This window comes from Python bivittatus, unplaced genomic scaffold, assembly GCF_059951505.1.
Source record: "Python bivittatus isolate LINGU-HERP-01145 unplaced genomic scaffold, Pbiv_v1 ctg000430_np1212, whole genome shotgun sequence".
Lineage (NCBI taxonomy): Eukaryota > Metazoa > Chordata > Lepidosauria > Squamata > Pythonidae > Python > Python bivittatus.
In genome coordinates this window covers 5,374,978-5,391,473 of record NW_028277071.1, presented here as the reverse complement: position 1 = coordinate 5,391,473, position 16,496 = coordinate 5,374,978, and the positions used below count along the sequence as shown (strand labels likewise).

At 44.3% G+C, this 16,496-nt stretch overlaps 2 protein-coding genes across 2 annotated transcripts in view; one reads left to right on the top strand and one right to left on the bottom strand.

Moving 5' to 3' along the window:
• Positions 1-5,777, top strand: part of LPCAT4 (lysophosphatidylcholine acyltransferase 4) — a 30,712-nt gene extending 24,935 nt beyond the window's left edge. The window contains exons 10-14 of the mRNA XM_088144223.1: positions 190-315; positions 1,149-1,290; positions 1,700-1,798; positions 3,398-3,557; positions 5,184-5,777. Coding sequence (XP_088000349.1) covers positions 190-315; positions 1,149-1,290; positions 1,700-1,798; positions 3,398-3,557; positions 5,184-5,341 — 685 coding nt within the window. The 3' untranslated portion in view covers positions 5,342-5,777. The remainder of the gene's footprint in view (positions 1-189; positions 316-1,148; positions 1,291-1,699; positions 1,799-3,397; positions 3,558-5,183) is intronic.
• An 841-nt stretch (positions 5,778-6,618) lies between these two features.
• NUTM1 (NUT midline carcinoma family member 1) lies at positions 6,619-15,556 on the bottom strand. Its single transcript, XM_088144222.1, has 6 exons — positions 15,066-15,556; positions 13,494-13,622; positions 13,230-13,369; positions 11,477-11,766; positions 10,342-10,458; positions 6,619-9,320 (listed from the first exon to the last, which is right to left on the bottom strand). Exons 1-6 carry the CDS (start codon positions 15,554-15,556, stop codon positions 7,032-7,034), a joined length of 3,456 nt encoding a protein of 1,151 aa, XP_088000348.1. The 3' UTR covers positions 6,619-7,031.
• Positions 15,557-16,496: the final 940 nt, after the last annotated feature.

Below are 16,496 nucleotides of genomic sequence, written 5' to 3'. Positions count from 1 at the left end.
GATCCCTGATGGCTTCAGTAAGAGACTAGAAACTGAGATGTAATATTTGAAAAGATACTGAGGTGTATGGGAGAACTAGCTGTCCGCCTGGCTCTTGATGCACAGGGATGAGAAATTTCTCTTGCTTGGTGAATATTTGCTTCCCCCCGAGGCTGCTCTTCTCCTTATGTTCTCTTCTTCTTTAACTAGAGCTCTGGGGATCCCTGCCACAGACTGTGAATTTGTGGGCAACCTCCCAGTCACCGTTGTAGGGCGCTTGAGAGTAGCCCTGGAGCCACGCATCTGGGAATTGGGGAAGGTTCTCCGGAAGGCCAGGTGAGAGGTCATGAGGACAATGAAAGAGCTTTGGTGGATGAGATCAATGGTTGCATCTTATCCTTCATCCAACTTTGCCACAAGACATGACAGGTGTCTCTTGATAGGACATGAGCCAGCCTCTTCTGCTGTTAGAGAGGAGCAGCTGGGGTACTGTTCCTGATCCTTGGAAATCCACTGAAGTTAGGAGAGGTAGCTATCAGAGGACCAGAGATTAGTTAGCATAGAGTAATCACTTGCACAATGTCAGTCCGGGATTTTTTTTCTACACCCCATCATTGATTTTGCAAATTTGTTCTATTCCAGTTGCATTTTTGTTTGTTTGTTTGTTTAAGTGTTCTGGAAAACCTGTATCATTGGCTATTGCATTATGCTAACAAAACCAATGTTTTGTTATTACTCTTTCCTGCCCCACCATACATTAGAAGGAAATTACTTAACGGGGTCAGAATTCTGATGGTTTGTAGCACAGTAACTCTCAGAAAACTGAAGAGAATGGGAAGACATTTGGTGTGGGGGAGAAGCCCCCAAAAGAAAGATTGAGTTCAAAAATGGCTCAGGGACTGGGAGAAAACAGCCCCTCCCCCAAATTCCCCCAGCACATCTCTCCTTCATTCTGGCTACAGCACATAGCAGAGCATATGCAACCCACCCCGTGCTTCCCTGTTCACACACAGATATAAAAAGAGACAGGGTTTGTGTCGCACATTGTTCAACAGAAGAAACTATAGATACCTCTTGTGGCTGATGCTGCTAAGAAGTCAGTAAGAATTCCACAAGCCATGCTTCCCTACCATGTTCCTTTTCATCTTTGCAATTTTCTCAATCGACAGATACCTAACAGAAGGACTCAAATGCAACTTGAATTCGCCTCCTGTTGGCACTTCAGGGCAGGTGGGACCAAGTGAGCTCGCCCACTGGCTGGGACTGGCGTGTCCTAAAGCTGTGGAAGAGATCTGCATCTATTTCCAGCAGGTAAGCTGGAATAGAAAGGGGAGCGTAGATGGAACTCACAACATTGGTTATAAATAAACTCTGCTGAAGTCAGAGCAGTCTTCTTTTTTTCTTATTTGCTCAGGGCTTAGCTTTGTAAAAACATTCAATTACTGGAAGGTTCCCTGATGGGTTAGGACGGCTTTATAGGAACGACTACCCAAATGTCAGACACTTCACTGCAAAGCTAGCTGGGCCTTAACATTTCATCCCATTAGCTAGGAGTGCCTGTATGATCATGAAATGAAATGTTGACCTTCCCTGAAGTGTTCCCTGATAGGAAGTTAAGGTGTGCATGGCCTGAATAGGATATAGTGCCTTCTTTCTTCATTCGCCCTTTGCCACGTCTGCACATAAGCAGCCCTTTCATACTTCCTGCATCGATTCCCAGGATGCTGATGGAAACATGGATGCCCGGGAAGTGGCCCTAGCGCTGGAAGCTCTACAGGGAGAACATGACCCACAGCAACTGACACGTCGTGCTTTTGAGGTAATGGCTCTGATTAGCTTTGATGGGCAAGGAAAATGAGCTTGCAGAAGGCCAAGCAAGGTGTTTAGTGAGGACTTGGATCTGAAATTTCAGACTTCAGTAGAAGGGAGAGGTGGTGGGTGAGGGGCAGGGATAAAAGCTTTATCCCAGGGGCATCCACTAGGTAGGGAAGGGCATCAAAATCTGCAAGATGGCGGGGATGGTGCTCCAATCTAAGCCCCACCCCTTTTTATGTGTATCAGAGGAAGAGGACTTGGCTCCTGATGCCATCTTGCAGATTTAACACTGCCTCTGGATGCCAGTACTATCTTCTTGCTGGTTTTTAACCTGCAATTCCCTTCCCCGGCTTTTTACTCTCTGAACAACAAATACCCATAGAATATTGTTTGCTGGGGGGGGGGAAATTGGCTGTCCGGAATGCAGGGAGAAGCAGCAGATGGTGAAAGGCTAAACTCTCCTTGGTAAATGGCTTTTTCTCTGTAAATTTACTCTTCCCACTGCCAGCTTTGGAAGGGTTCAACAGGCACAGCCACAAATGGCCCACCTTAACATTTAGGGGTGAAACAGCCTGCAGAATGAAGCTGCAATTAACATGTGTGCATGTCTTGTATGTGAAGGGAAGATAATTTTCAAGAGAATTCTCAGTTCGTGTATGTTTGATCAAAGCAAAATGGATTAGGATCTCCTAATCTTTGCCACAATCCTCTTCAATCTCCTGTCTGTCTCTTGAATGGAAATGAGGCAGTGAGGACTATGAGGCGAGAAGGAAATTAAGCTGAAACACGGGAGCACTTAGATGGCCTTGAAAAGCAAAGCAGGATGGGTAGGTTAGTACTTGGGTGGGGGACCACTACGACATGCCAGGGCTACACTGGGAAGTTGAAAAAACATCCTGAAGAAGACAGTGGCAAGCCACTTCTGTATTGCTGTTAAGAAAATGATGGGGACCTGTCCATAAAGTTATGCTTTACCAAGAGTTAAGCTCCATTCAGGGAAGCATTTATCTTTCTGCAACGCCTGATGTGACAGAGAGGGTTCTCACACAGTCAGTGAAAAACAACATGATAGCAGATCTGACACTGCAAAAACAAGGCATGGGGGAAACCAGCCCTCCTGTGCAAGAGGGAGGGACAGGTGAGGAAAAAGGGTGTAGATGGGTTTGACTATTGTTTCTCTATATAGCGCTTGTTCTTCAATTACAGCAGTCATTAGATTTTTTTCCTTACAGCTTGCTAACTTTTCTCCCGTAAACATCACTCATCAGAAATTATTGGCTTCTTGTGAATTTGCTGGAGTGGTTCCAGTTCTGGGTGTTGGTTGAAGCCTGACATCCAGAATGTTTTGTCAGTGGGGTCAAAAGTATGAAAGGGGGCAAGTTGGTAGACACAGAATCTGAGCAGGGGAAGACAGTTGGTGTACATATCTGCATGGACAGCAGAAGAAAGAGGATAAACATGGTCCGTAGCAGGCAAGGCACACAAGATTGAAAGAAGGTGGAGCTGTGAAGTTAGTTAGAGTTAGATGAGTTCTGTGAACTAATTATATTCAGTGTTTCAGTTTCATTTCTTTGTCAAACTTATGCATCTTTCCTATCACCAGCTATTCTCAGAGGTGGAGGCCAGGACAGGAAACTCCTGCCTGCGACAAGACGGATTCTGCGCCATTTTGCGCCTCCTGCTGGGCACTCCAGGTGTGGATGGAGCTGAACTCTTTAGCCGGCTCTGCACTGAGGACCACAGCCAGGACGGGCTTACCCTCGGTGAGATGGGGGCAGGGAGAAGACATGACCGTTAGGATGGAAAAAAAACACTCAGCTATGTATAGTAGGTCATCCAAATGATATTCAAAATCCATGCTGCAAGTCATGGAAAAGAGGAATAGATGGACAGAAATGATAGGAGGAGGCAAGAAAAGGGAAAGCTGTTATTTTCAGCCCACTGATATGATATGGAAGCACTACGAAAGAAACCAATTTGGATAAGAAACTATTGGGCAGTCCATATGCCCCACACCAAACCTTGTTTCTGTGGGCTCTGGACACCTCCAAGATCACGCTCCTAGTTTTAAGTAGCAACTCTTCCATTTATAGTTATCTAATTTGCAGTATGAAGGGAAATTGGGCTGGAATATATGCATTTAGCCTCTTTTAGGCCTAGTGCACCCATTTTGTCTTTCAGTACCCCTGACAGACACCTAAAGGTTTGAAGCATCATTGCCACATTCCTTGTGGCTATGGGAGACCTAATTTTTTTAAAAAATGGCTTCTGGTTGTCTGTCCCTCCAAAAGACTGGACAGTAATAGGAGCAATAAGGAAGGTACCCAACAGGGAGGAGAAGTCGCTGTCCAGATGGGAGCTCTAAAATGCAGGCCCCATGTCACAGAAGGCGGTGGTGGTTACATTCCTTCACATCAACCTTGCAGATCCCTGCAGTTTTCTTGGCAACATTTTTGCAAGTAGTTTGCCCTTGCCTTCTTCCTAGGACTGAGAGGGACTGGCCCAATGTCAGCCACCTGGCTTTGTGCCTAAGAGAGCAGCATCTAACTGAGTTTGGCTGATCTCAAAAACAGCTGAGCAAAGTTTTACCTGGTTAGTCCTTGGATGAGCGGCTGCTAGCATGTCTTAGGGCTGTAGGCTGGGCTGAGGAGTCTCAGAAACATCCCGGAAGAAAGCAAATGGCAAACCACTTCTGTATTGCTGCCATAAAAAACTATCCTAGTCAGCAGAGGCTGAACTGGACTTGGCATCTTTACCTTGGTCATGGTAGGAAGCCACACATAACTTCTTGAAAAAAAGCCAAGCAGGGTCTGACCTGCTTAGTCCTTGGGTGGAAAGCCACTGAGTAATTTCAGGGCTGTAAGTCTAGGGTAGGGAGTTGAAAACATATCCTAGAAAAACGCAGTGGCAAGCCACTTATAATGAAAATTACATGGATGCACTCTTGTGGTCACCTGTAATGGTATGTGGGAATGACCTTGGGAGACTGGGTGAAGAGATGCTCTTGCAAGATTCTGTTGATGTAGCTTTACAATAAAGTAGAATTAGCTTATCTGGCCATGTTTCCTGTCTGGTCTACCTGGTAAGGCTGACACCAATCATGCAAGTCTGAAAGTACAATTCTCCCGCCATCACATTTACACCTTGAGAACTTAGGGAGGGTCCCTCCTGAGCCTCTTGCCCTGCCTACTATGCAGCTGTGGGCTATGCTCCCTCTTTCTGCCCGTTCCCTAAGCAGCATCTCTTTGCCTGGTCTCCCAAGGTCATGTCCACATACCATTACATTACCTGGAGTCATGCTTGGTTCAAGAGAGACTTACCTTTTGTGATGCCACCTATGCAATCCTTTTTATAATGATGTGCTTTGTTTTCCCCTTTTTTGTACGCAGATGAATTCCAGGACTTCTCTCTCCGTCATTCTGACTATGCCCGTCTGTTCAGCACGTATCTGCGTCCCCCCGCAGCCTGCACTTTGCCCAAGCCTGCCCTTTCCTCCACTTACCCTAATGGTGTCTCTGCCATCTCTCCCAAAAGCAAGGGTGACTGAATCCCTCCCCTACCTGTTAAGCCATGTGTATCCAATGTCCGTGACAACAACCCACACAGACACACAGCCATGCCACATCCTTGGCCACAACAGAGCCCGTTCCCTTGCTTGCTCCCTGCTGCTGGGGTGGTCAGGCAGACTGGAGCCGAGACCCCCTCCCCATCTCAGGGCAAACGAAAATGGGGAAATCACAGCCGCAAATTCTTTGGGATTGGGGCTTCTCTGTGTTTACTTTAGAGTTTGTTTGGGGGAGGGTGGGGCTAGGTTTTAATTTTATCCTTTATTTTATGTTGTTGATTTTAGTTTCATTTTTTTATCAAGAGGAAGGATGAACAGAAGAATGAGATAGTGTCGTTTTTGGGTTTCATTTTCTGTTTTGTAAAATATAAGAAAGTGCTATTTTATATATAAGATAAATATCTATATCTCTATAATAAATATATATATATGTATTACATTTTAAAACAAAGATGGTTCCTGCCCCCCCCCCTTTTTTTTAAGGCGTTTTAATAGAAGATAGGGAGACTACTGCTTTCTGGTCTGGATTTTCCACCCCATCAACATTGCAAAAGGAGATAAAACGTTGCACTTTATCTGTGCTACCCAACCGATGGGAATATGGCCTGCCTGAAACAAATGTTCCCTGTGGCATTGCTCAAAATTCAGCTATTGGGAAGGGGGAAAAATTCACTCTTCCTTTTTTTCCCCCCACCTTCCTGATGGCTTCCTCAATTATGCTAAGAGTGAGAGACTGATTTTAGTGTCCTGAACTGCTGAATTGCAATATAGCCCGGTGGAAAGGAAGGAGCCAGGATTTCAGAATATTGGAAAATACCTTATTCCCTTTTTCTTGAAACTTTCCCATTTTATTCAAGGACTTTAAAAAAAAAAATTTCCCAAACCAACACAAACATTCCATTGCTAAATACTGTAAAACCACTCTCATCAGTCCAGCTGCCCTCCGGATAGGTTTAACTGCAATACCATCATCTCCAGCCAGTGCCCCATTATTCCCAGCCAGCACAGTACTCCAATGTATTTAAGAATGCTAAGTTTTGGAAAGGCTGCTTTGCTAAAAGCCTAAGCAGATCCTCTTTCTTTCTCAAGTTATGACATCCCCTCCATGTTACATAAATTTGAAAGCTACAGAACATGGCTTTCTCTAACCGTGCAGTTCATTTGTTATTTTCCCCTTCCCATCCTCTCCAAGTTTCTAATAGTTCATGAGTCTGGCATTTCTGCACAGCTGGGAGTTCTCCAACTTTGCAGGAACCATTCTCTTATTTTCGGTTGGGCCCTTCTTTCTTCCAAACCTGATTGCCACAGTTCACCCAAGTTCAATATGAGCTGGAATTAGGAAGACAAAACCATCTTTACTATCTGAACAGCAGAAATAAGATGGTTTTGGAGCCCTTTCTGCAGAGCCAGTCGAGTGATTTAAAATTGTTTTTAATTTGCTGAGAAGTATGAACAACTGGGGTGGGGGGGAATGTCTTTCTCAAAGGAAGTATTTCTAGAAAGATACAAAAGCCAATTTGTGTATTCCAGTACAATCTTTTCATCTGTCATATTTCGAACAATGATGGGATACTGAAATCTCAGGTTAATGAAGATGACACTATCAGTGTAGGAATCGAAAAGGACTTTACCAGGGTTGCTAATGACAACCCACTTAGGAAAAGGGGCCCAGTTACTGGTTGCGAAGACGCTTGCTCCTCCGAGTCCCTATGGCATTGCTCTTTCTCTTGTGACTACGGTGGACAGATGGTTTAACTTCCAAGTTCTTGTTTGGGAGAGAGGTGGAATTCTGGGGTAACTGACCTCTGGAGCAATGCCTTGGCTTGACTTGTTTTGCAGGATCCATGGATGAAAAGGTCAGTATATCCCCTTGTTCCATTGTGAGAAATAAGTGGTCACTGTGGGGAGAGAGATTGAGCTTGGAGGCAAGTAATGAGGAGAAACTGGACAGCTCTTCATCCTCTTCATCATCCTCTTCCTCTTCTTCTTCTTTGAGAATACCTTCCATGGTTCCTCCAGGGAGTTCTGGAAGCATAACATTCATCACAGTGACCCTCTTGACCAAATCACCTCCTACCTGATTCCAGTTACTCATTTCTTTCTCTGAAGTTACTGGCTCCCAGTAGACTTTGGATGGGAATGAATCATGGGGTTCACATCTTAGAGTTGTAGGGCTGAATTCATTGTTTTCATGACTGCTGTTGCCTTGGAGGCTAAGATGTGATGGAAATGCACTGGTGGGTGCAGGTATATAATCTCCATGGGGACCACAAGCCCCTCCATCAGCCTCACCCACGGTGTTATAGCTGGAAGGATTTAGAGTGGGTTTTAGGCATTTGTCGTTTGAAAGGTTTTCCATCTGTGGAGTGACCTTATCCTGATCTGAGAGTGGCCACTGAGACTCCTGGGGTTTCTCAAGGCCATTCTGGACAATCAAAGATGGTGATTCCTGCCCTGAAAAGGTGAAATATGATGGGTGCTCAGAATCTCCACCTGGTAGCCGGTCTTCAAGCTTCCCTCCCTCACATAAACTCAACTGCTGACTATTTCTTCTGCCAAGGTCAATATTTGCTTTTAAATTAGTTTCTTGATTAGTTTCCAACAAAGATAGGTCAGTTGATTGTTGGCCATCTTGCCTAATGGAACTTGAGTGTTTATACAATGCTAAGTTATCTGCAGGCAACCTTATACTTCTCACCAGGCTTTTGTTTTTTATAGGCATGCTCTTCATGTGCTTTACATTAGCCTGGGCCTTTTTCTGAGATAAGGTCTTTGCTTTTTGGCCAACAGGTTTGTTACCAGCTCCTGAAAGAGTGGGTGTTGATCTGTCTTGACTTGCTATACTTCGACCATAAGGATTTACATGTTCAAACTGAGTTGCAGTAACGTTAGGCATTTGAAGACCTTGGATCTGGTATTGATCTTTGCCTACTACTTCTTGGCCACTGTCTTGTTTATTATGTTCAAACTGAATGACTTCCTGACTGCTGACTTTCTTCTGGTTGTCCTGATAAGTTCTCATTTTCCTTTCCTGATAGTCAAGCTCTGCTTTACTTAGTATGGGACTTTCAAATCCCATACTATCTTGAATTTGAGGTTGATTCATGGTCTGTTCATTCAATTCTCTATGTTCACTAAAACTCAACTTTAGATGCTTTCTCCCCATGCAGTTCCCTACTAACCTCATATTGTCTTGTTTATTATGCTCAGCCTCTTTTGAAGAAGAATCTTGTGCTGCCCATACAGTTTTTAATTCTCCTTTTTGGTAACCATCCTGGGCTGATTTTATATTATTCCACGTTATTTGGATTCCATTCTTCACTGGTGCTATGACTGCATGACTGCCCTGCTGTATAGTCTTAGAAGCCTCTACTTGATCCTTGATCTTTTGTTCCTGGCTGTTTTCTTGCTTTGAATGACTAGAGGAGCAGAGCCTTACAATTTCTTGCCCTGCCCTGCTATCCCTTTGTGATACTAAATGATTATTAAGGGCATTGTTTCCTTTCACCCTTGGAAAGGTCCATTGGGTATGAGTTGGGGTTCCATTGCCATGACTCATAATTAGGTCTTTTTCCTGGGATTTCTGCATCTCCCCTTCTTCTGGATTCTTCAAAGTGGATAACAAATGCCCATCCTGAGAGTCATGACTGCAATATTCATGAGGAGATAAATTTGGTCTGACAACCTTTGGGAGAAAATCTCTGTCTCCCAGTTTTTGTTGTGCATGAGAAGCCAGTGGAGAACTGACAATGGATGTAGCCAACTCTAACTGACTGCCTCTAGTGCCCTTGTTCATGGAAGACCTTTTTACAGCCTGTCGCAATGTGTCTTCTCCTTTGCCGTTACCACTGACCTCATCTTCTTCCTCGGATTGTGATGGAGTGGAATCAGAATGGGAAGTAGGATAGACGGAGGGCTCCCTTTCCTCTTCAGACAGTGCCAGAAGTCTCTTCTCAGTTAACTGAAGATAGACAAGGAAAAGAGCCTATATAAACAGAAGCTCCACAGTGTAGTCCGATTATGGGTAAATCATTGCCAGTATTGGCCTTCAGCTATATCAACCTGTGCTGTGGGTCTGTCAACATTTGCAGGGTTTGGTCTTTCGAGGACCACCTGCCAATTTGATGGGGTTTTGCAGTGATGTTGAATCTTGTGCATGGCAGGAAATATATGATGTCCCTTTGTCATTAGATTATTACTTCCTGTTCCCAGTTGGACATGGCCATTTAGGTGGTGATCAATAGGAGGTATATACAGCTAGCTCTAATGAGTTGATGAGTTCCAGCAAGTGCTTCTGTCTTCATCAAGATCTTGCCACCTGAATGGAGGCTTCAACTAGGAACAGGAAACCAAGACTGTATGTTACTTTTGGTCTTCTCCTGCTTTCCTGCCTCTGCTTCTGCCCCCCAACCACATCAGTTTGGTCAAGACTGGGGAGTCTAGGAACCTCAATAGGAAAGCCAATTTATGTATCCAACTCCCTCTGAACTGACCTGTAAATAGGCCAGACTCTGATAGAGAAGTGATCCCCATGCAGTGGTCTAGCTGGAACCAGACTTCAGGACAGACATCTGGGACCCCATAAATAAGAACCCCCCAAATGAACACTTGGAGAGTCACAAGGGTCCATTGGCAATATCTGGGTGACATAGGTATGCAACAGTTGTGCTTCACATATTGCTTACCATTTCATCTTTTTTTCCTTTAACTTTGTAGTTCTGGGCAGTTGGAGAGGATGTACCTAGATGTACCTAGTTATGGACGCTCATTTTATTATTCTCACTTTAAAAATGAATAAGTTACTTTTTGAATTAAAAGGGTACTTAAACCCCAGGAACACATCAAAAGGCCCTTACCAACTTCAACATAAGAAGACTAAGTCCAAGATCTAAAATTATATAATGCTCCCAAACCTCTCCTCCATGCCCTTCCTAGTGCAAGATCTCAATTCCCACAATTCAAATTTAATTTCTTTGTATTACCTGGTTAGGTGTCAAGTTTAACTCATCTGCTAACTCTTCCACCAGGTCCAAGGGATCCTGGCTTTTCTCCGGAGACAATAAATCAGCCATAAATTGTGGGTGGATAACAGCTTCCACCTGCCAGAGAGAGGAAAGGGGAATGCTATGGTAGGCCAGATGGAGAATAGCCCCCAAAGGTATCAGATTCTCTCACCCCACACTCACTTTGGTATGAACGCAATTACTTTCATAATAAGCTACAGAAGTGAGGCACTGGTTAGCAGAAGAGACTCCAAACTCTATTAGTTTAATCCAGGATAATAGTTGAAACCACCATAGACTATTATGGAAAAGCAGGAGTGAGAGGAGCATCATGGGTAAGAAGATATAAAGGTAAGACAGGAGTGAGCAATCCAGAGCCTGCAGGCAGATGCGGTCCTCCCAGGCCCATTTTTTTAGGTCCTTGGAACTCCTCAAGGTCACACTGTTAGAAAGTGCAGCAAGTCACTGATTTTGGGTAAGGTGGATTTTGAGATCAAATTGGTGCATTGAGCTCTGCTAGGCTTCATATACATATTTCTTTTTAAAATAACCTCCCCAGGCCCCAACCATAAAGAAGTTTGAATATTTCAGCTTCTTCCCTTCTGATGACATCACTGAGGCACTCTTCCATTCCCCGTAGTGCTCAAGAGTCCTAGAACAATTATTTGGTCCTAATTGGAGGAAAGTTTCCCCAGTAGGAGTTAAGGCAAGACTTGTATATGGAGAAACAAAATGGCTTGGTAAAGGGATAATCAAAACTAAATCAGCATTTGGAGTGGCATAGCTCAAGATATGGATTGCTCTTTACAGTAAGTCACTGCCTCTGTTGCTGATGTGGGTTCAATAATCTATTCCTTTCCATCCTCCCCACCTTCTGCCTCTCACATGCATACTATTCTTGGAGGAAGGACAGGATAGCTGCTGATGGTCATTATCGTCATCATCACTGCCCTATCTACAAATTACAGCCATCTAATCCTGTCTTGACTCTACCACATTTTAAAAGAATACTGGGAATTCTCTGAGAAAGAAGTCACAAAATGAGGCAGAAGAAAGTGCTACAGCCCAGAAGAATAAATCTCCCTGCTGCCAGCTGTTGGGCGTTCTTTGTTACCTTACAAACAAATTCTTCGTCGTCACACAACTGATCAATATACTGAAGCAGGGCAGGGTCCGGGAACACCCCTTCCTCCTGGTCATGGGTGTCTTGGCACATCCCTTGTTCTTTCTTCTCAACTTCTTCTTCCTCCCAGCTGGTGTTCAGGCCTTCCATGATCTCTGCGTACTGGTGCACAGCCTCAGCAGGGATCTCCCTGGGTGCTCCTGGGTTGGAAGTGCTGGGTGGGCGCCGCTGGCGACGTCGAGGCTGGCGGCTCTTGGAAGCTGATTTCTTTGGGATGTAAACTTTTGAGAAAAGGGGGATCATGGAGTCAATTCTGACAGAAGACCCAGGGAGCAATTAGATATTAGTTGAGAAGGAGGTGGAAGAATTTCCAGCAGTTTTCAGGGCTACTGCTGACACTTTTTCAATGCTCTTTCCTTCACTTGGGTTAGCCTTTGGAAAGAATCACTGATGCTTCTCCAGCTGGATAAGATCAGAGCCTGTGACTCCAATTAGTTTCTGCCCAGGTAAATCCTAAATCAACTGTCACCAATCTGTACCATCTGAATGGGTTAAGAATTCCCAATTCTCACTGAGAATTCTGGGAGTTGCAGCCCAAGTATATCCAGTGGGCATCAGGTTGGAGAAGGCTTGGCAAAGAGAGGTCTGGGTTTGTACTAGTGACTGTACAGGAAAAAGGTATGCTAGCTTAAACTCAACTGAGCAGTCATAGCAGGTTTGGGAAGCACATATGAGCAAGGATTCCAATGACCTTGAGTCCCTATCTAGTGCCTTCCCATAACTCAGGTCAATAGAAGCAACTACACAAAATTCCCACTTATACACACAGTGTGTTCTATTGGCAAAATGGCATTTGGTGTAATATGTGCTGGTGGCTGCTGTGCTTCAGTGATAGCATTTTTCAAACCTCTGAAATCCTTGTGCTTTGCACACTGCTGCAGCTCAGAATCAGGGGTTATTTCAGATTCCTTATATGGTAATAAAATAGACGTATGTTTGAAAGGAGGCTGTTAAGCACACTTTCTATCCCAACCACATCACTTAGAGAAACATTTTTCACAGCATTGCAAAGTGGAGCATTATAAACACATATACCAGAAAGTACAATGTTGAAAGCATGGAGACTAAGGCCTGGTTCACACTTGATCGTAAGGCTAATTTGTGTAAGCAGCACTGAAACAATGCTGCTAGTCTTCATGGCTTCTGTATATGCAATGGAGTTCTACTCTGTCCATCAACTCAGTTACAAAGTGCTTTGGCGAATCCCCGTTAGAAAAAGAAACAATGGGTACCGTAAAGGTACCAGATCTGAGCTGCAACAATCTGGCTAACCGCTAGATGGCAGCAACTCAATATGGAAAATGCCGCCATCTAGTGGTTAGGTGGAGATCCGCTGCTTAGATATTGTACTAAGCCATGGTTTACTTTAGCTTTCGCTAAAAAAAAAAAAAAAAGCTTTTGCTTTTGTGATGAATGAGTTATAACTGGCAGGTTTATAATCCACACATAGTTCAATCATAAAACCATGCTTTACCAATGACAATGCTTGGGTTCACACACCAGGCTAATCCAAAACCAAGCAAACTACATTAGGCTTCAGCAATAAGGCAATAAAGGGACCTCACAGCAAACTGGGTTCTCATTTTCCCATCGTGCCTCTTGTTGACTTTGGCAATTCCCCAATGGCTTCCCTAGGTGGATAAACCACTTGCTCAAGCAGCAGGCATTGCTGGGTAGACAGTACCTTGCTGTTGTCCAGACTCAGGGGCAGGGGACATTGGCGGCTTGGTGGGTTTGGGGACTGGGGTTTGGAACTGGGAGCAGGTGGCCAAAAGTTTCATCTTTTGGATTTGTTGTTCTTCTTCGGCTTCGAACTCCATGAACCTGGGAAAGGATGGAGATGAAGAAAATTGAGTATGGGTCAACCATCGTAAACCCACACCAGATACACGTAACATAAACTGGGGGTTGGGGGGATACTAGAAGGAGACTTCGAGCCAATTCTCACTTTTCTGCCATTTCATAGAAGATCATGCGTTCAAAATTGCTGCTGTGCTCCCATTCCTGCACAGCACGGGGAACCCCATCCTCCAGGGTCATGTCAGGACGAAGGCGGGCCAGTGAACGGAGGACGGGGCTGTAGGGCAGGACGGCAATATTGTGTATCAACAAGATTTCCCAATTCTGAACAGTCTCTTCACAAGGGAATGTACCATCTCCCACCACAAGACTCATGACTTTCTGACCCCCCTCCTCCCCCAAGCCCTCATCTTCAGAGCCCCTCAAAGTACCTTCTCAGCTTCTTGGCCTCTCCAACAGTGTGGCTCAGTGGTTACAGCGCTGTGATAGAAGTGTAATTGATATAAGTGCACAAAACAAGAAGATAGCAGCAAGGGGTGAGGGAAGCAACATTTGGAGATGCACTTAAAAGAGATGATAAGAAAAAGGCAAGGGGGAAGTTAACAACAGAATGTATGAAGACTGTTCTATGAGGAAAAGCAGAAGAAAACTCTGCAGCACACAAGAGCTGGTTTTTTCTGGGCCAGAATTTTTTGAGACCTTTTTTGGGGTGCTGATTTTAATTTTGATTCTGCTTTGTTTCTTGACATCTCATAAGCATTTAAGACAAGCACACTTAGAGATGTAGCTGTAGCTTGAATTGATGCAGTCCGGTGTGGAACAGTGGTGAGACTGGAAATTCAAGTTCAAATTCCCACTCCGCCACAAAGCTTATTGACTCTGGGTTAGATATTGGTAGTGTTCACATAACACATGAATCATAAACTAGACAACCATATATTTGCTTCCCCAGCCCATATGATCAGTTTATGGTCCAAATGCTGGGTGAACCCTGAAAATTATATTCATGGAATGATTACTCATGATTATTCAATTAACCATGAGTAAATACGTCACGTGATAAACAAAGCAACATCTCTCAGTCCAAGATACCTCACAGGATTGTTGGGAGGATAAATCTGAAGGGAAGAATACTATTGATGCCATTTGGATGCCTGAAGAAGAAAGGTGGAATATAAATCAAACAAAGAAACCAACAGCTTCTGGTTGTCTGAATGGACTGATCCTTAGACTCAAGGATCCGAAATCTCAGATGGGTCCCTTTAACTAGTAAAATTGACTAGTTAACTGTGCTCAGTGTATGTTCTGGATTTCAGGCTTCAAAAAGGGAAATAGGAGATTTGGAGCAAACCAATTCTTAGTTTGCTACCAAAGGCATATTCTTTTGGACAAAGCCATTTCCCTCCCTCAAGTCTATTTTTCCAATGTATTGGATTCACTCTAAACTTGGTACTTTGTCCCAGTGAAAGATAATTTAAATTTATGTGTCTTAATCTGTGGCTGGGTTCACATATTGCTCTACACCGTGGTTTACTAAACAACCAGAAGTCGCTAAACCAGAAAGTCTAAGGTATAGCTGGGTTCACTCAACAAGCTAAATCAAAATCTAATAAATCCCTTTATGATTTAGCATATTGGCTGAACCCTGCCCTTATCTCCTTATCATCCCAACTCTAGATCAGTCTTCCAACCTATGGATCTTGCCCACCAGGATCCTCACATGAAAAAACAAGCAAGAGCTTCTGCATCAGGTGTGGCTGGGAAATGGCGCCTTGCCAAAGCCTTGTAGCGTTGCCAACGCCGGTAATTCTCATAAACTCCCTTGGATGTACAAGCAAAGGATGTGTCACTGGGAGATGACCCTTGAGCAGATGGGACAGCCTCAGGTGCTCTGGGTTTCCGACCACCTGGCTCCTCACCGGCTTTTGTCAACAATACTGTGCGGATGCCAGGACCACCAGGCCCATCCCGGCGCTGGGTGGCCCAACCCAATGGCATCCCTGTCAGGAAGAAAGTCTGAGTTCGGGGCAGCTCCTCAGCACCTCCCATAATAGGTCCTTCTCGTTTCAGCTTGATGATCAGCTTGCTTCCTGGGGTGTCAGCTGAGGTCACCAGTAAAGCAGCCCCAGGAAAAGCTGGCAGGAGCAGTGAAGGAACATTTGGAGGGCAGGATGAGAGGCCAGGGCCCTGGGTGTGATTCTGGGAGGTCATGATCCTATAGGAGGAAGAACCTTAAGCAAACAGAGCTGGCCAAGAAAACTGGCAGCTCTTTGCTCTCTGTGAGGTCCTGCTGTAACAGCATTAGTAGAAGTGGGTTGGAAACTGGGCCTTCTGGGAAATTCATGAGGACAGCATCTGGTTTCCAAGAAGATCGTTCATTGTTGACTTGACTCTAGGTGCGAAGGTTGAATGATAACGGTTCCAGAACTTGGATGTCTTGGTGGTTCTAATAAGGGGGAGGAAGTTTAAAGTTCTACCTGCAGATCTGACCTGAATTTTCATACAGTGCCTCTGTATTTATCGTGTATAATTTCCAGAAGGTCTGTGCAAACATAATGGAAAATACTTTGAGAAGCCATGACTGCTATAGCCAGAAGAAGCATTCTACCCCACCTCAATCAGTTACCAGCTTCCTGTGGTCCTTTCCTCCTGGGTCTTTTACTGCTTAACCTGTAAGCAGGAACAGGTTACAATAAAGTATTGGTCTCCATGATTGAGATCTATGCCTGGTGTTGCCTTTACACAACATAGCTGTTATGAAGGTAAACAAACAAGTTTTAGCAATTATTTTTGGGTCAATTGGCAATCCTTCCTCTAGGCTGAGACCTTAAAAAAAAAAATCACTTAGGAGCTCCATAAAGTTACATACCTCTCCCCAAATATGACTTAAGTCCAGTTTACCAAAACTGAAACAGCAAGGGGGTGAGTATAGTTTGTTTGTGAGGCGCAGTTTAATGCATGATGTCTGCTCTGACATCGAGCAGTAAGTTGTAGGCACATGTTATCCCCTTGAGGGCAACCTACACTGACACTTAAAGCTTAAACCAGTTTGAAACTGTTTAACTGTCATGCGGTCTCTACTAACAGAACTTTGGGAAATGTAGTTTGGTGAAGGTACCAATAATCCCTTCTCTGGGCGGTTTTGCTCCCA

Bases quoted from the DNA above. Each gene is read 5' to 3' on its own strand.
- NUTM1 (XM_088144222.1), bottom strand. From the start codon at position 15,556: ATGACCTCCCAGAATCACACCCAGGGCCCTGGCCTCTCATCCTGCCCT. The intron at 13,623-15,065 runs GTGAGGATCCTG...CCTGCCCTACAG, and splicing joins GCTCTTGCTTGTTTTTTCAT to CCCCGTCCTCCGTTCACTGG. The intron at 10,459-11,476 runs GTAACAAAGAAC...TCTCTCTGGCAG, and splicing joins ACGAAGAATTTGTTTGTAAG to GTGGAAGCTGTTATCCACCC.